At 35.0% G+C, this 19,859-nt stretch overlaps 1 protein-coding gene across 8 annotated transcripts in view; it reads left to right on the top strand.

Moving 5' to 3' along the window:
* The window catches only part of SSBP2 (single stranded DNA binding protein 2), a 273,310-nt gene that overhangs the window by 50,334 nt on the left and 203,117 nt on the right, over positions 1-19,859 (top strand). For 6 of the 8 annotated variants that reach the window (XM_019715082.3, XM_019715079.3, XM_074328767.2 and 3 more), the window contains exon 2: positions 19,540-19,612. In XM_019715082.3, the coding sequence (XP_019570641.1) occupies positions 19,540-19,612 (73 nt within the window). Of the gene's footprint in view, positions 1-18,092; positions 18,155-18,201; positions 18,234-19,539; positions 19,613-19,859 lie in introns of those variants that run through there. The other 2 variants (XM_074328766.2, XM_088796593.1) reach the window with 2 other exon arrangements.

The raw sequence follows: 19,859 nt of genomic DNA, 5'->3' as shown, positions 1-19,859 counted from the left end.
TAATATGAGACCCAGTATTATATTGTATTATATTATATAAGACCCGATCTTATGTTATAATAAAATAAGACCGGGTCTTCTCTCCAACTCAGAATTTGCTAAAAGCTCTAGGTGGAAAACATGTAGAACCAAATGAGGACTATGAAGTAATCGTAGGGAATGCCAACATTTTAAGGGAAGAAAAGCTTGTAGGAAATGCAAAGCAATGATTTAAGATATGGCGGAGAATGAGTAGAGAGTGATTTGACGTTTTAAGTCTGGGGGAGATACTACCAGAATCGAACATGCTAAAGAAGTAAACCAAGTATTGCACAGTGGCCACTTTTGACACTGCAGCAAGAGCAGGTTGTGAAGAGTTGTGAAGTCATATTATGGGAAGACTGGAGAGTAAACCTGACTTATCAGCGCCTGAGCTGCTTAGGAATTGATTAGGTTGTACATAACTGAAAACCTTAAACAGTAATAAGATTTAAATTTATTTCCTCTTAAATAAAAGAAGCCTGAGAATCCAGGACTGAAGTGGCAGTTCCATGAAGTTGTCAGGGATCTAGATCCCTTCTGCCTTTTTAGTCTCCTGTTTTAGTCAGCTCAAGCTGCTCTCACAAAGTACCATAGATTCAGTGGTTTATAAAGAACAGATATTTATTTCTCACAGTTTTAGAGGCTGGAAGTCTGCCAGCATGGTCTGGTTCTGGTAAGGAACCAGTTCCAGGACCCACTTTCCCTTGTATCCTCACATGGTAGACAGAAAACCAACTAGCTTCCTGGCTTTTTCTTGTCAGGGCACTAATCCCATTTATGAAGACTTCACCCTCATAACCTACTAACCTCCCAAAGGCCCCTCTTCCAAATACCATCACTTTGGAATTAGGGGTTCAACATATGAATTGGGGTCGGGGGTACAAACATTCTATCCATTGCATCTGGCATTCCTAAAGTGACTCCATTTTCATGATCCAAGATGGAGGCTGCAACTCTAGCCGTCACACCCACTGTTTAGACTGATAGCAGATAAGAAGAATGGATGGACTTGTATACAAGTCTTCCAACTTCAATCTGTATCTCTTTGGCCAAAGTTAAGCCAAGTGAACACACCCAGCTTCGAGGGAAATAGAAGAATATTATCTTTTAGCAGGGGAACAACATGTCTAGCTTAAAATTTGGTTTCTTACTACTCAGATGAGAGACCTTGGAGGCAACTAACAGTCTCTGCTATAGAGGAGGTTAAAATTGTTTGTGTTGGGGGGATGGCGTGGGCAAAGAGAATTGAAACTTACTAAAGCTCTGTAAATTGGCTAATCTGCTGCTTGGCGCTTCCATGGTATTTCTCCTAGACATTACTGTGGATAATCAAAAAGGAACTTTTAAAAGAAGAATAGATTGTGTACCTGACAGTGTTTTGATCTACAGACGATTCTGCTTTCAAACACATTTAATTTTGCAGACATTTAGGGAAATCATTTAAGGAAGGCAGATCTCTGCTAAAATATGTTACTTAAATTCTCTAAATTATACTTTGATATGCCACGAAAACACTGAAATGGCATAGTAATCTAATTTAGTACCATGAACCTATTATAATACATTTCCTATTTAGCTGGCTTTGTAATTGTCAATATTAGTGTAATTTATTCCCTTCAACTGTTTTTGAATAAAAAATATGGTTTGTAATTATAGGGTAGATTAGGTTAAAAGTATTAAACTAATATAGGATATAACAGTTCTCTGCTCTTTAAAAAGCTAACATCTGGGGGAATTTGGAAAGAGTAAATGTGTTTAGAAATTGCATATTTTTTTAGGTACAGTTTTATAGTAATGCACAGTACCTTTTGCATTTATTGATTGTAACTCTGCTTGCCTGATTTTACTCATTGAACCAACTTACATGGAGTCAGTTGAATAATCTTTGACTGTCAGAGCCAGATTTTTCCCACAGGTATAGGAGGCATGCTTTTATTTCACATTTTTGGTTTGGAAATTTTGGAATGTCGGTCTACACTAATCTATAGGAACTACATGCATATTCTGGAGAAACAGACTTTATTTGAGTGGAGGAACAGGGTGGTAGGAGTGGTGGTCGTTGTGCTAGCAGTTGCCTGAGGTTCAACTTTGACAGATGAGCTTGCCATTTTTCTGTCCTTCACTTGGTGACATTTCCTGGGTGATGTAATTTCTTCCAGGAAGATACTGAATTATGATGGTTTGCAGTATTTTTCTAGATACAGTGGATTAAGCTTTCAGAGTCATACATCCTAAGCTTAGCTCTTCTACCAAGGAGCTCTAATAATCTGGAAGTCACCCAGTTGCTCTGGGCCATGTATTAGTAATAAAAGGATTATTTAATCTTAGGAAGTATTTTAAAGGTCACTTGGTCCAAACTTCTATTCAATGAATAAACCCCTGCAGTATCCCCAGCTTCAACTTGTACTTTTACTTTTCGGGCACTCACATTTTCCAACCCTAAAATGGTTCATTTCGCAACATTTTTGGATAGCTGTAATGGTTACCAAAAAAGGTCTTTGTCACTGTAACTCATTGGTTTTAGTTCTACCCTCTTTCACCATGTGATGTAAGACAATCTGTGCAATAGCTAACAACCTGTTAAGTATTTCAGCATTCTCTTTTTGCAGGCTGTGCATCACTGACACATTCAACCGTTACTTATGACTTGTCTTTTCTTCCCTTTCATCTTTCTAGGACTATTACCTCTCCTTTTCAAGTTCTATACTGTATTAATTCATTTAAAGATAAAATTACACAGTCAAATACAGTATTAATTCATATTAAACTTGCTGTCAGCCAACACTTGTCTTTTCACCTGGGCTGTTATTAAGTAATGTTTGTCTATCCTGTCCAAGGTTTTGGCATCAAGCTCAGGATTTTACATTTATTTTTATTAAGTTAATTTTATCAGATTTATTGCAGTGTGTCAGAGTGCCTCTTCTTTTGGGATACTAATTCAGGAATCTAGATAAATATGTTAGTTATCTCCTTAGCTTTATTTTTGGATTTGATGATTATGCTGTGATTGCTTATCTAAAATCAAGGAATTAGTTTGATTATTTCCATCTGGACTTAAAGACGTCTAAGGTCTTTTAGCTCACTCTCTTCATTGATTTAGGCATCATGTGTGCTAAATACTTCTTGGTACAATTGATTGGAAATTGGTTATCTGAAGATTAATTTCATAGAAGTTCGTTTGTGTTTAATCCTTTTTTTCTCCCCGCTTCTGTTTTGTCTTTTACCAATTGATTATTTTGGCTTCTTATGTAGTGATATATAAAAAAATTACTTTAGATACAAACATTACTGAAGAATCTGGATAACTTTAAATTTGAAAAATATCAATTCCACTTTATCATATTTTTTTAAATTGTGGGGTTTTCCTTATGTTTTTAGGTACAAAATAAATTTCCATATTCCAAAGCTTTTCACAGTAACCTAAATTATAATAGGAAATGCCGTAGGGAGTGCCATCTGGATGAACACTTTTTCAATTGCAAATGTACATTATCAGGCTTATTTTAATATAAGCTGAAAAGAATTAAAAGAGAACTATATGAAGAAATGTTTAATAAAACAAAATTTCTGGAAGCTGCTGCTAAATAATAATATATTTTCTTGTGAAAAACATTTTATAAGCTATAAAATACTGTCATATAAGTTGTTATTGTTATTATATTCCATAGTAATAGAATAAAAGCTTTCTATTGCATGTTGATATATATAGAATATTTTATGAAATCATTTTAATCCTTTCAGGTACACAGAGAATTTTATTTTGGCCACCAGTGTCCATAAAATATACAGTCATACCTGTTTTATTGTTTCGCTTTATTGCGCTTTGCATATATTGCGGTTTTGACAAATTGAAGGTTTGTGGCAACCCTACATTGAGCAAGTCCATTGGCACCATTTTTCCAACAGCGTTTGTTCACTTCATGTCTCTATGTCACATTTTGGTAATTCTTACAATATTTCAAACTTTTTCATTATTATTATATTTGTTACAGTGACCTGTGATCTTTGATGTTATATTGTAGTTGTTTTGGGGCACCACGTACAACACCAAAATATGACAGACAACTTAATCCATAAATATTGTATATGTCCTTATTGCCCCACTGACTAGCCGTGCCCCTCTCTCTCTTCCTTTCCTCGGGCCTCCCTATTCCCTGAGACACAACAATATTGAAATTAGGCCAATTAGTAACCCTACAAATAGCCTTTAAGTGTTCAAATGTAAGGAAGACTAGCACATCTCTCACTTTAAATCAAAAGCTAGAAAGGTTAAGTTTAATGAGGAAGACATGTTAAAAGCTGAGATAGGACCAAAGTGAGGCCTCTTGTACCAAACAGTTATCCAAGTTGTGAATGCAAAGGAAGAGTTCTTGAAGTAAATCAAACATCTACTCCAATGAACACATGAAAGATAAAAAGTGAAACATCTTTATTGCTGATATGGAGAAAGTTTTAAGTAGTCTGGATAGAAGATCAAACCAGCCACAACATTCCCTTGTGACAAAGCCAAATCCAGAGCAAGGCCCTCACTCTCTTTAATTTGGAAGGCTGAGAGAGCTGAGGAAGCTGCAGAAGAAAAGTGTGAAGCTAGCAGAGGTTGCTTCATGAAGTTTAAGAAGAGAAGCCATCTCCATGGCATAAAAGTGCAAGGTGAAGCAGCAAGTGCATATGTAGAAGCTGCAGCAAGTTATCCAGAAGATCTGGCTAAGGTAATGAAGGTGGCTGCACTAAACAACAAACTTTCAGTGTAGATGGAACAGCCTTATATTGGAAGCAGAAGCTATCTAAGATTCGCATAGCTAGAGAGAAGTCAATGCCTGGCTTCAAAGCTTCAAAAGACAGGCTGACTCTCTTGTTAGAAGGTAATGCAGTTGTTGACTTGAGGTTCAAGCCAAATGCTCACTTCCATTCCAAAAATCCTAGGGCCCTTAAGAATGATACTAAATCTGCTCTGCCGGTGCGCTATAAATGGAAAAACAAAGGCTGGATGACAGCACATCTGTTTACAGCATGGTTTGCTGAATATTTTAAGCCTCCTGTTGACACCTACTACTCAGAAAAAAGATTCTTTTCAAAATGTTACTGCTCGTTGACAGTACACCTGGTCACCCAAGAGCTCTGATGAAAATGTACAACAAGGTTAGTGTTGGTTTTCATGCCTGCTAACACAACATCCAATCTGTAGCCCAGGTATTAAGAAGTAATTTTGACTTTAAAATCTTATTATTTAAGACGTACATTGTGCAAGGCTACAGCTGCCATAGATACTGATTCATGTGATGGGTCTGGGCAAAGTAAATTGAAAACCTTTTGTAAAGGATTCACCATTCTAGATGCCATTAAGGACATTTGTGATTCATGGGAAGAGGTCAAAATATCAATATTAAGAGAAGTTTGAATGAAATTGATTCCAACTCTCATGGATGACTTTGAGGGGGTGCAAGACTTCAGTGGAGGAAGGAACTGCAGATACGGTGGATGTAATGAAAGAACTAGAATTAGAAGAGGAGCCTGAAGATGTGACTGAATTGCTGCATCTCATGATAAAACTTTAATGGATGAGGAGTTGCTTCTTATGGATGAGCAAAGAAAGTGGTTTCTTGAAATGGAACCTGCATCTGGTGAAGATACTGGGAAGATTGTTGAAATGACAACAAAGGATGTAGAACATTACATAAACTTATTTGATAAAGCAATGGCAGGGTTTGAGAGGATTGACTCCAATTTTGAAAGAGGTTCTACTGTGGATAAAGCACTGTCAAACTGTGTTGCATGCTGCAGAGAAATCATTCGTGAAAGGAAGAGTCAATCAATGTGGCAGACTTCATTGTTGTCTTATTTGAGCCACCCCAGCCTTCAGCAGTCACCACCCTGATCAGTCAGCAGCCATTAACATCAAGACAAGACCCTGAACCAGCAAAAAGATTATGACTCACTGAAGGATCAGATGATGGTTAGTATTTTTGAGCAATAAAGTATTTTTAAATTAAGATATGTACTTTTTTTCAGATATAATGCTATTGTACACTTAATAGACTACAGTATAGTGTAAACCTAACTTTTAGATGCTCTGGGAAACCAAAACATTCATCTGACTTGCTTTATTGTGGTGGTCAGGAATCAAACCCGCAATACCTTGAGGTATGCCTATAATAATTCTTTAATGCTATTATCCTTTCCTTAAACCCTCCCCGCTTTCTTCCTGTTTATCCTGTTTCCCTTAATACCTAAATTAAATGCCATTGCCTCTGTCAGTTAAAGCCCTTTTGTCAAGGGTCTCTTATAATGGTCTCTTCCTATTTTGAATTTTTGATGTTTTTGTTGTCTGCACACCATCATATGTGACTTTTTATTACTGATCTTATTTTTAATTGCATGTTTTGTCCTATTAACAAGTCTGAAAAATCACTTGAGGGCAAGATGTGTAACTTCGTTTTGTTTTTGTGTAAGGCCGGCCTAGAATAATAATAGTAGGAGCTTATTAACTAGAGCATAAGTCTTTATTTGTAAAATCTCTCTCTCGGGATGTTAAAAAATAGTTTCTGTTTCTAAAATTAGATATTTAGAATTATTTTTATGCCACTAATTTGTTAAACTCTTTCTTGGTGTCGAGATACATTTTCTGATCATATTGCCATAAATTTTGCATTAGTGGGCCCTAAATTAATGATGTTTTATTGGTTCTCCGTACTTTACACAAATGAGATGTTTAAGAGTTGTCTAATAAAGAGATGAATAATGGCTTGAAAGAGCAAATGCTGTAAATGTATAAATATTTCAAACTAACTCTAGGAAATAGATTAAGGCCTGGGGAAAAAAACCTGTGATTCTGATTATTGTATATGGAGCTTAAAAAAAAAAAAATCTCCAAATAATGATTTGAAAAAATAATGACCATACATTTCTACCCTCTGAAAATCAGAGGGAAAGAATTATCCCATTTTTTTCCTGAGTTGGGGTTTTCCCTCGAACACTGCCTTCTTTCTTCAGTGGTATTGAGAGTTCTGGGTCAATTTGTGTATAGTTGTGTTCTGCATCTCTTTCCTGTTCTGCTTGTGCCCTAAGGTGTACAGATCAAAGACATTGCTGGAATTTGTTATGGGGAAAAATTCTTCCAGAATTGCTCTAGGGAAAGTGGGAAATGGATTATAAGCACTAGCCTCACTTAATGGTGCATATTAATGTAGATACTTTAAATATGACAATAATGAGGTGGGCTCAACTAACGACATCGCCGAAAGTATTATAGCTAGATGAGCAAGGAGTTGGGCTGTGTGGTTAAGGAAGTGGAATAAGGGAAACGTTAAAAAGAAGTTGCAAGAAATAGTAGGGAATGTAACATGAGTGGAAAAGGAAAGCAAATGTAAAGCAGAATACATTTAAATGCCAAAACGGCAAGTGCAAAGGTAGGAAAAGAGAATTAAGAGGAAGAATTAACAAAAATAAGAGTGGTAAAGCCAGGGAGAAGTTCTGAATAAATTATTTTCCGTGCTTAGTAGTCAGAGGAAAAACATTAGACTACTTTTAAGCATTTGCCATTCATCTTCTTTTCTTACGCATTATTTAGAAAGAAGATGTTTTCTTGGTTATAGTATATTAAAATAATTTATTATTAGAATAGGTATTACTGTTCATCTGTACTTGAGGAAAATGTTACATGTAGATAATTTATGATAAGCTTGGGGAAGAAGCTATGAACTCATGACTAAGTTTTGAAATAATTTTCTCCTGATTATAGAAAATTACATAATACAGAACAATATAGAGAAGGAAGTAAGAAGCTCCATTATCCATTGTAATCACCTTTAAGTACATTTTATATATATATATAATATATATGATATATTTGTATATCATATATATACATATATATATATCATATATATATTTCTTTTTTTTTTAAAGAGCAGTTTTAGGTTCATAGCAAAATTGAGCAGAAGGTGTAGAGCGTTCCCATGCCTTCTGTCCCAACACGTACATAGGCTCCTCCGTATCCACATCCCATTCCAACGTGGTACATTTATTACAATTGATGAACCTCCATTGACACGTTATTATCACCCAAAGTCTGTTGTTTACATTGGGGTTCACTCTTCTGTTGTACATTCTGTGGGTTTGGATAAATGTATAATGACATGTATTCATCATTGTAGTGTCATACAAAGCAGTTTTACTGCCCTAAAAATCCCCTCTGCTCCATCTGTTCGTCCCTCCCAACCCATTCCCCCTCCCCCAATCCTGGCAACCACTGATCCTTTACAGTCTCCATAGTTTTGCCTTTTCCCAAATGTCATATAGTTAGAATCAGCAGTTTTTTCGGATTGGCTTCTTTGTAGTGTATTACGGAGTGTCTTAGTAATATGTATTTAAGGATCCTTCATGTATTTTTTCATGGGTTGATAGCTCTTCTTTTTAATGCTGAATAATATTCCATTGTCTGGATGTACTGAAGTTTATCCATTTACCTTCTGAAGGACTTGTTTGCTTCTAAGTTTGGCAATGATGGATAAAGCTGTTATAAACATCCATGTGCAGGCTTTTGTGTGAACATAAGTTTTCAGTTCATTTGGGTAAATAACAAGGAACATGATTTTGGGGTAGTATGGTAAGAGTATGTTTAGCTTTGTAAGACACTACCAAACTCTTCCAAAGCGCTGTACCAATTTTGCATTTCTACCAGTAATGAGAGTTCCTGTTGCTCCACATCCTCACCAGCATTTGGTATTGTCAGTGTTCGTTGTAATTATTTTTTAACATTTTATTCTGTATACTTCTATTTTATGTACACACATATGCAATTGGTGTACTATAATAAGTTCCATAGACTTTGACGTACAGATTATTTCCACTTTTTATTTTGCTGTCAGAAAACCTCTGTCATGAAAATCCTAATATAAATCTTTGTGTTTTTTTTCTTTAAAATAAATTCCAGAGATAGTGTTGTACTGTCAACGATACATACATATTTTTAAAGTTAAAAAGTTCTTATTTAAGATCACTTTTTATTTAGCTAAAATTACTCCGTTGGGAAATAATTTGCAAAGATAATTTTATTTTCTGCCTTTAAATTTTCTGTACAAATGTTGGGAACCTTGAATAAATATAATGTAAAGGTTAACTAGACTTTCATTAAAGACACTAATTTCAAATGGACATACCAAAATTCTCCTATAAAAAATTTAATGTCATTTGACTGAGTTTATTAAACCCTTATGCTTTATTTGCTTATTTTCTGGTGGAAGTGCTCTTAGGCAATTAAGTTGAGGAAAGGACATTTAAGTAATGAACCCATTAAAAGTAACTGAAATTGAATAATGAGATATGTGATATTAATTGTTCTGAACTGGAACATAAATTTAACATGGTTAATTCTAAAAGTAAAAATGAAGCTTTACCATTACACTTAGTTTTCTTCTTTTTTTTAAGGAAAATTTACCTCAGATGAAGATAATTAAGCTGGATAAAATCTTACAACCTAATAATTTTTAAGCTACTTACAAATATTTAGTTCGAGTTACTGTGCTTTTGCTACTCATATTTGAATGCATGAAGAAATATTCTGTTGTAAAACTGATAGGAAAATTTATTTGAAAAAATATGTTTTAACTTCTATGCAACTTCTATCTTTAGTCTGGATCTATAGAGTAGTGGGGAATTGATCATTGTGTTTCTTGATTTGCATTTATTTAACTCTTAGGAAATGTTTATCAGTGGTAATTATACGTTAGTTAAATCTTGATACCCACTGTGTCTTCCTAGCACAAAAGCAACACTCATTTTCTGAATCTGGAAAAAATAATTCATTACCATTTATAGTATTAGTCTCTTAGGTCGGGAACTTATGTGTTATTGGATCTAAATATAAGTACAAGTATCCTTTGATTGAAAAAGTAACTGTTCTAGGATATTTTGGCATTAGTTGAATTTTTTAAGTGAACTCTTTTTCCCTCCATTGATTTCATTTCAAAATTTAGAGATATAACATGCTAGAAAACTGTGAACACTCCAGAATGTCACAGAATAAAAATGCATAATATGAAAATGTGGTCAAGACATGGAAACAACCGAAATGCCCATCAGTAGACGACTGGATTAAGAAACTGTGGTTCATTTATACAATGGAGTATTACACAGCCATAAAGAAGAACAAAATCTTACCATTTGCAATGATACGATGGACCTAGAGAACATTATGCTAAGGGAAATAAGTCAGACAGAGTAAGACAAATACCATATGATCTAACTTACATGTGGAAGCTAAAGAAAAGAATAAATGAATGAACTAATCAGAAACAGTCTCAGAGACATAGAGGAAAAACTGAGGGTTGCTAGATGGGAGCGGGAGTGGGGATGAGCAGAAGGTGAGGGGATTAGAAAGCACAATCGGTAACCATAAGATTGTCATGGGAATACGAAAGTCAGTTTAGGGAACATAATCAATAAGGTTGTAAAGATTTTGTAGAGTATCCGATGGACACTTGTCCCATTAGGGAGACCACTTCAGAGATGGTTTAGATGCCTGATCACTGCAGTGTACACCTGAAGCTGACGCTGAATAATAGTGAATGTCAACTATAATTTAATATATGTATAGTCACAGGATGTGGAGTACAGCATAAGGAATAGAGACAGTGGAAATGTAACGGCTGTGTGCGATGTCAGAGGGGTTTATCACTTTGTGCGGGCTATAAATGATAAATGTCTAACTAAAATAATAAATGAAAAAAAATGCAGTAACAGAATGTTTGTCATTATCTTGGTTTTGCTTAGTATTTCATATTGCTCTACGTGTAGAGGTAACGATTCATACAACTTTAGCAATTTGGCCAAGTCATTTACCATTCTGAAGGTGATTTTAATATTGACTTGGTACCCAGTATCACTTTGTCTTTGGTACTTACTTATCTTGCTTAAAGTTGCTTTCTAGCGAGAATAATCTGGGTACACTTGCATATTGTTAAAAGCTTGGTTTGGGTTGTTAAAATTACCCACCGTTAGTAGGGTAAGTCTACTTTTACTCTAGGGCTAGTTTAGTCCTACTTCTGAAGTGTGATCCATGGGGTCTCTACTGAATGATCTTGGTGTTCATTGAGGTCTTTCCCAGCCCTCTGTGAGAGAGTTCTTTGCCTAGCCAGTGGAGTTTCACACTACACATGTGCTCAGAGACCTCTATGCAGATTGTTGGAACTTTTTTCTGTGTAGCTTCCACCTATCTGATATCTGCCCATGAATTCCAGCTGCCTTAACCTCCCCCAAATTTAGTTTTTTAATCTTCACAACTTAAGAGACCATTGTCTTATATTTAGGTTTCTTGCCCTGTCTGTGTTCCAGAATGTGCCTTGAGGCAGAGAGCTAGGATGATGATAGGATGCAATACAGTTTGTTCTCCCTTTCTCCCGTATTATAGGCCTGCATTCCTATTGTCCAATGTCTAAAACAGTTGTTTCATGTATTATATCCAGTTTTCTAGTTGTTTATAGCCAGATGGCAAGTTCAGTCCCTCTTACTCCTCCACTTCTGCCAGTGGAAGTCTGGTATTTGGTGTTAATTTTGATGTTAAAACATTGAAATAGAGGATGGGAAGATCTCCAAGGTTAGTCAACAAGGATTAAGAAGCTAGTAGTGTTCTGGGTGGATATAAAGGAAAAGCTGCTCTCTCTAAGGGTAATACAAGCAGGTAGAAGTAAAGACTATGACTTAAACTGTGTATATCAAGGTTCCACAGGCAAGTGGAAGCCTGAGTATAAAGTATAGTCTTCAAGGTGGATTCAAGTGGAGAGTAACTACTATTATCAGGTGTTCCGACTACTGTATTTCCAGTGTATATACAGCTTAGCTAGAAGATTGGACAGAAAATTTTACTAAATTCTATGACTAACCATATTTCTATAAACTGTTGATTAGTGTTTTATTCTCATTTTCATATCTTAGCCCTTTTTATTATATCCCCAAAATTGATAGTAGTCATTTTAATTGTGAACTTGCCTGTCTGTATAAGGTAAATGTTTCTATTTCTAAGCATACCAAATTATCGAATTCCAAATCCATACTCATAGCATTATTTGTCTATCATATAGGACATAAATGAATCATTAGCAAAGTAGTATTTTTTTATGACCCACTATTCATCTAATTGTTAAAAATGTTTCATTCCTATTACTGTCTATCTTATCTGATGTAATTATCCCTGCCCTAGAAGATTTAATGTCTAGTGTAGCATCTTCAATATCTGTATTTATATCAGGTATCATTTTCTCTAAAACTGATATTGACAATATACAAAAAAAAAGAAAAAAAATGTTTTAAATGTGCTTAAAATGGAGCCTGGGAATTAGTATTATTGTGTGGTTGCAAAGACACATTTTTGACACTGTATCTGGTTTTTAGCTTCACTGTTCATGACGAAGAACTTTAAGAAGACAATGTCAGAAACCAATTGCTAATTTTTCACACCTCCTTAGCACCAGGTTATAAGCTCTGTTGAAAATTTGATCAGGCTGATCTAGTTTCACTGCTAATAACTATTTACAGTCCCATGAGCAGTCGCTCAGTGGCTGCCAAAAGCTCCTTGCTACTTGTTAGCTAGCTGTGATCCAGCTAACTATTGGCATTTTATCACTGAGGAGTCACATTTGGACACTAAGGCATGTTATTGGTCAACACTGGATTTATACAGTGGCTCAGGAATAAGAAAGGGTCTCTTTCTTAGATCCAACATGACTCTTGAAGACCTTTAGGAGGGCTTAATCTGTTAGTAAGTTCTCTAGATCTGAGGCTTCTCTGGTCATTGACATTGGGATTTAAGGACAACAATGGGGAGTGGATTTTGGATGCAGGATTTTGGATGCTTATTACTCGCCAGTGCTAAATGGAAACAGCTAGACGGAACATTCTTTCTACAAGACCCCTCTTTTAGCCCTCTACCATCTTTTTATTGTTGATTCCCTAATCTAGATTTAAACAGCAGAAAAGGAGGTTAGTAACTTTTAAAGATTTTTTTTTTTTGGTTTAAAATAACCAAAACAACAAAAATCTGCCACCCATAACTAAATGGACTAATTTATTAAAAAAAAAAAAAATCACCCTTTATATGTAGGGACTGGGAATCAGTGTGAAGGGAGGGTGTTGGTAATGTCCATGTTAAGCAGTTTAGTTTTTTTATTGAGAGACCAAATCTTAAGGATACCGAGAGGACACTAATGCTAAAATAGGTTATCTAAGGGGATATCTTACACTTGTCCTTTGAATGCCTTGGTTAGAAGAAACCAAAGAATTCTCTATGTGCCTTATGCCTGATCTAAGAGAGTCATTCATGCATTAAAAATTTTGTATTAGGTACTTACTATTTTAGGTGCTGGAGATACAAATAAACAAGAGCCATGAAGTGCAGAATAGTAGTTCAATTTCAGGAGAAATGAGGAATAGCTGTTTTTTGAAGTGTCATTCTATCCTGCTACTTTTGCACATACAGTGAATTAACAAAAAATAATTTTAAAATTACAAATGGGGACCCAATAATCGGAAGGCTTTATATTTATTTGGATTTTTTTCATTTTTCTTTGATAAATATAAGAAGATGGCAAAATGCTAAAAAATCAGTTTTCATCACTAAAGTTTAGGATGGATGGATGTTTTCTCTTATTGAGTGGCTACTTTCTCTTGCTTTTCAATTTCAACACTACATCTTTTTTGTAATAGTAAAATGATAGCTTGCCTCATTGGTACAGAGAACAGGTTGCCAGAGGCGGATGTGAGGCTTGGGGGTGCAGGGTGAAGGATGGGTAAATGGGTGAAGGGAGTCAAAAATTAAAAAACTTCCAGTTATAAATAAGTCATGGGGATGTAATGTTCATCATGGTGACAATAGTTGATAACATTGTATTACATATTTGAAAGCTGCTAAGAGAGTAAATCTTAAGAGTTCTCATCATAAGAATAAAAACATTCTGTAACAATATATGATAGTGGATGTTAACTAGACTTATTGTGGTGATCATTTCACAATATATATGAATATCGAATCATTATGTTGTATACTTGAAACTAATATAATATTGTATGTCAGTTATACCTCAGTTAGAAAAGATAGCTTGAAAAAGACAGGTTCTTTTAATAGGTAATAGATCTCAGTATGAAAAGTAGATACAGGATGTTATGGTCAGGCTGATAGGTATGGCCATTTATTGGTAGTTGGACTTTTTATTGTATAGGTGCACACCCAATGATATTTATGCATAGTTTATAACTGTCTACCCAACAGGAACATTGTGAGGCATAATTACATCTTATCCACAAGTGACACACATTATAGTACGTATTCCTAAAAAAGTTTTGTAAATAGTTGATCATATGTTATTATAACTAGCATGTATAATGTAAAGGAAACTCAATGAATCTTGTTCACAAAATTAATGTATCCTTTTTACATTACGAATAGTCATATCTACTTTAACTGTTCTATAAATTCAGATTTAAAAAATTAGGTCATTTTTATTAGCTGATGCTTGTGAAATAAGAATTTGTTTTATCAAGATGTATTATGCACATGTACATATATACTGACATAGGTACATATATATCAAGTGTACTGAATTCAAGAGCCACAGTCTCTCTCATATTTACCATTCCTTTCCATCCATCTTCTCAATCCCAGGAACCACTAGAAGCTACAACAATAACAGAAGTATTTGCTCTAGCTTCTGATACAGACACTGTACGTGTATGTATGTTGCAAAAGAGGAATTAGTTGTGAGTGATAGGCAGTATTTACCTTTTATTTATGTGTATCATGGAAAACTTGCATGCAAATTAACAACACTGTTTTAGAAACCTATTTTTATATCTTGTCCATAGTTCCTTATTTTTTACCATTTCCTTCAGAGGAAGGAATGTAATCTCAAATTAGCTAGCTAGATTACAGGAAGAATTCAATGAAATAAGGTCTTTACCCTTTTCCCAGGATGTAAAGTCCCTTTATTTATAAGGATAGTTGAGAATTTATGGTTATTAGACTCCTAAGTGACACTAGCTACTGTAGATGCCTTTTTAGTTAAATATTTAATCTGTCCTGGTACTGTTAGATGACACCTATTCATTCACAAGCTTGTAATAGATTTTGTTCATGTGAATGGTAAAAATTTAAGTGTTTTGTTATAGTTTGTAAGGTAAATTCGAAATAACTGTAGTTGATGGCATGATTAATTACATTTTCTCAGATTTTAAAGTTCACAAATGAGGCAGAAAGAAGTTACACAAGTGCTTATTCAATGAATATAGGATATCTAATTCCTAATTATGTTTTTAAACATGAAATTAATATAAAATATTTTACTGTAAAACATCTAGTTTTATTTTTAATTAATTTTCATTGTTCTTCATATTCTTTGGTTAAAAATCTTGTGCATTAAGCTTTTCTACATTTAAGATAATTTTTTTAGGCTAGATTCCCAATAATGGAATTATTGAGTCCAAATGTGGGCATCCTTTTTTTTTGAAAGTTCTTGGTGTATACTTACTGCCAAATTGGTTTTTAAAAGACTTACACCAATTGGTTGCCATCAGCAGTGTTTCCTTATCCGTTTCCTCACAAATTATGTATTTAAGTGAGAATTAAAATCCTGTTATTACAAAGAAATATGTATTTCTTTGATTCCTTGTGATGTTTAACATTTTCCATGTTTTAAAATTAGTTGTGATGTTTGTTATTGTCGCTGCCTATTCATCTATAAAGGATTAGTATTTTTCTTTTCATATTAGTTATTTATATCGGTAAACATTAAATGTTTCTAAATGTTTCTTTCTTACCACCTCCCCGCTGCCAAAAAAAAAAAAAAAAAGACCCTGACCAAAATCAAGTCAGACAACAAACTAGAAAAAAATGTTTGCAGAAAATATGTCACAGGTTTAATATTTTTATCTGGCTAAATATCTTAGATTTTTATATATAGTATCCATGGCAAAGTGTAATCTTCTGGGGACACCAAAGGTACCAGTAGGATTCTAATTAGAGGACAGTGCTCTAACAGCTGCTGCCCTTAGGCTTCTAAAGGAGGCACAGGATGCTTGCTACTCTACCTAAGCCATACTGGTTTTACTGCTTTATTTTGTTTTTCTGCCCCATCCATGCTATTATGGTTGGATGTCATCTGTTCCTTATAGTTATTAATGTTTCTACCAGTTAAATAGCCACAATATACTTTATCAAAAGTAGTTATATTTCTTAAAGGATACTAAAAAGGAAAAAAGAAAATGTTAATTTAAAAGGATACACAGGTTAAATATTTGTATATTCAGTATTTACCTTGAAGTTTTCACTGGTCAGTAGAAGTTGGACCCAAATAAAATGTTGTCTCTTGTGTTTGGTGAGCTCATGTCACTGGGTAAGGGAATATGCTATGATTCATTTGCCTGCATGGATGGACAAGTGTCATTCCCAATTTCCCTGGAAATCATTTGTGTTCAAATCGTATCTTTTATTGCGGGGCTTCTGGAGAGTCATATTTCTGGCTCTAATCCCTGTATTGTATGGGAAATATACAGTGTCTGTATCAGAAGCTAGAACAAATACTTCTGTTGCTGTGGCTTCTAGTGGTTCGTGGGATCGAGAAGGTAGAAAGGGATGATAGACATGAGAGAGATTGTGGCACTAGAATTCAGTGCATGACTTGGTAATATATTACTGGATGGCAGAGAATTCGCTGAAATTGTAACAGTAGTTGTTATAATAGTAGTTGTCACTATTTATTGTGCTCTCTAATACTTTCAGCAATACTCAAGGAAGGTAGTATTCTTTCCATTTTACGTAGGAGGAAACCGAGACTCAGAAATCATGTTTCATTCAGCATGAGCACAGGTACCGGAAACAAATTTAACTTTGGATGTAGTCAATTTAAGAGAGAAATATTTTGTTAGAAACTTCAAACAGTAGTTGGGAGAAGCAGGTTTGGAGCTTGGTGGAAAGGATAAGACTTAACGAGATAGGTTTGGAGAGTCCCGTGCACACAGATGATTGTTGAAATATTGGGGGTTTGCAGATGATGTAACTCGTATTGTGGAGTCATCCTGGCAGCAGAGTTCTTTGCTCACCCATGCCGTGCTCCCTGCCACTCATTCTAGACCATAGGTCCTGACTGCCTGGGAAGCATTAATTCTGTTCAAGGGAGGTTATGGAGCACGGATATATGAGGTGGCGTTATAGACAGTTCCTCAGCCGCATCCCACCTCATCGCCCAGTTGGTAAGGACGCGCGGCTGTAGATTCTGAGGGCAGGAGGATGGGCGCGCCCGTTGGGAGGTGCTTCCCAATCTCCCGTAGTTTGAAACCCCTTCTTCCCAATGATTCTGTGCCCCTGCCAATACATTTTTTTTTTTTTACAATCATTGCCCTACACCCAGAGAGAAGGAGTGGGGATTGTTGCTTTTAATTCTACTGGTAAAGAGATCCTTCTTACTACCTAATTAATTAGTGAAAACACAGAAGAAACATATGAGTCCCTTTAATAGTAATAAAGAAGAGATCACAAGGAAGTGACTGGCTTAGCTTTACGGTATGACGTTTATTGCAAGGATGCAGCAGCAGTTGTGCTCTGGCCTGCACTGTTCTGCAGTCCGTTCTCTCCCCGGCAGGCCCGCCACAGTAGTGCCTCTGCCACACGCATTCCTCTGCCTCTCACTTCCAACTTCTGCGAGCTTGGTAGGATATCCTTATTGTTCAGTCTCTGTGTTAGGCCTGCAATTTTTGTCTAGCCTGCACCACTGGTTTGGCTCTAGGCCCACGATTTTACAAGCTACAAGGAATTACCTGAGGCTCGGTTTCTTCTGAGGTGGGCAGGAGGGCAGCACTGCCACTGGCAGGCAATTTTGAGGCTTCACAGTCTTTCTAGGAAAAGTACAAAAACATTCTGCTTTTTCAAGATGAAATTTGCCATAATATTCAGTGAATTGTGATAAGGTGGGGAGTGGTTAGTGGACGGACAGGGTGTGTGGGAAGTGTATTTGACGAATGTGTGATAAGAATCACCAGTTGAATTTGTTTGTTTGTTTGAAACTACAGGAATAGTCCAGTTCCTGTGTCCCATTTGATGTACTTTGGGGATGAGCCACACTTCCACGGGGAGATACTGCTACCAAAAGGAGTATGTCATATTCCTCAGGTGTTTTAGGGTAGAAAAAGAGTTGAGAAGCACAGATCTAGGAAATGCCATTCAACTTGAGGTTAGGGGATGGTTCTAAATTACTCACAGATACTCACTGTCAACATGCTTTCATCTATGAGTAACTTCAACAAATGTCTGCTCTCTTGTGCTGCTTAGTATAATTCTCAGAATAATTCTCATTTTAAGTGTTTGGCAGTTTTGGAATGGGGAAAGAACCAAATGGACACAGCAACTAGATTTGTACAGGCTTTCCCTTTTCATCACAAATGCATGATATATTTCCATGAAAATGAAGAAAATATTCATTTTTGCAAATGCCATCAATCTTTAACAATCAGAAATTCACTTGGCAAGGGAAGTGGTGTAGCTACACAGAATTGTGGTTATTGTTACATTGTTTTGTTTACTGTAAACCTGGCTCAATATTGGTAAATATAGTGTAGCAGAAACTGAACTGTTGTGAGCTATCTGGGCATTGGTCCAAGATACCATTAAAAATACTGCCTCAGACTAATTTGGTTTATGAATAATATTTAGTTAACAGCTCAACTGAAATTGAACCACATGGTATAGCTTAAAATTTCTGGATCCACAAGATAATGACAGTAGTATAAGTATATACTGCATACTTAATATTGTATATTTGACTGATAAATTTATATGTAATTTTGTGTTAACCTTTAAACTGTAAGTACCCAAATGCTTAATATGATCTGATATCTTTAAAGTTTATTTAATACTGTAGTTTGCTGTTAATTTGAATGCCTTATAAAGCAAAACCTAAAAAAATAATGAAAGGTTACTGAACAGATATATTAGAAGGGACATTCAGCACCTGTTTTGGCCTGTATGTGCAGATAGCTGGAGCTGACCTTAACATTCATCAAAAAGCCTGAGGAACATAAAGTTATTGGAAAGGTCTAATTCATTTATTTTACTAATGAGAGGTGGTAATTATACTTTAAAATAGGTTACAAGGGTTATTAATGTTTGGTTATAAATTATTAATTGTATTAGGTATAACAAAGGAAATGAGCTTATGGTAAGTGAGATGATCCAAGACAGAAATCTGTATTTGGATGTTTCTTGCCAAGAAAAGATATATTTGCCTTTTTCTTTGTTATTTTAATTAAAGTTCTTTTTGGATATATATATCATATATATCATATATCATATGTATCATGTATATGTCATATATATGCACACACATATATATATATTTCCTTTGAAAGGATATGGGAAGAGTTGATTTTCTGTCACTGTTAAGTGTGTAAATTACTTTTGTAATGTAAAAATATATGCGTTATTTAAATAATTAATTTTAAATATTCCTCTTCTCAATAAATATTTTATTCATTTTCCAGGTTAGCACTCTACGTATATGAATATCTGCTCCATGTAGGAGCTCAGAAATCAGCCCAAACATTTTTATCAGAGGTATGTTTTATATATTTTCTGCATTTTATTTTGATATATAAGTGAATGAAAAATATAGTGTAACAATTATTTGAAAGAAATTAATTTTTATATAATGTATAGCAAATGCTCAGTCATTAGTATGCATAATATAGTCTTTGTAGATTATTTGTAAGCATTTTTAATATCCCCAAATGCCATTTACGTGCCATTAACCTTCTATTCAACTTTCCAGCCATTTTCCCCCTTAGAAATGGAAGCTAATATT

This window comes from Rhinolophus sinicus, chromosome 3 (genome assembly GCF_057876585.1).
Source record: "Rhinolophus sinicus isolate RSI-liver-muscle chromosome 3, RSI-T2T, whole genome shotgun sequence".
NCBI classification, from domain to species: Eukaryota; Metazoa; Chordata; class Mammalia; order Chiroptera; family Rhinolophidae; genus Rhinolophus; species Rhinolophus sinicus.
This window is presented reverse-complemented; position numbering and strand designations above follow the sequence as displayed.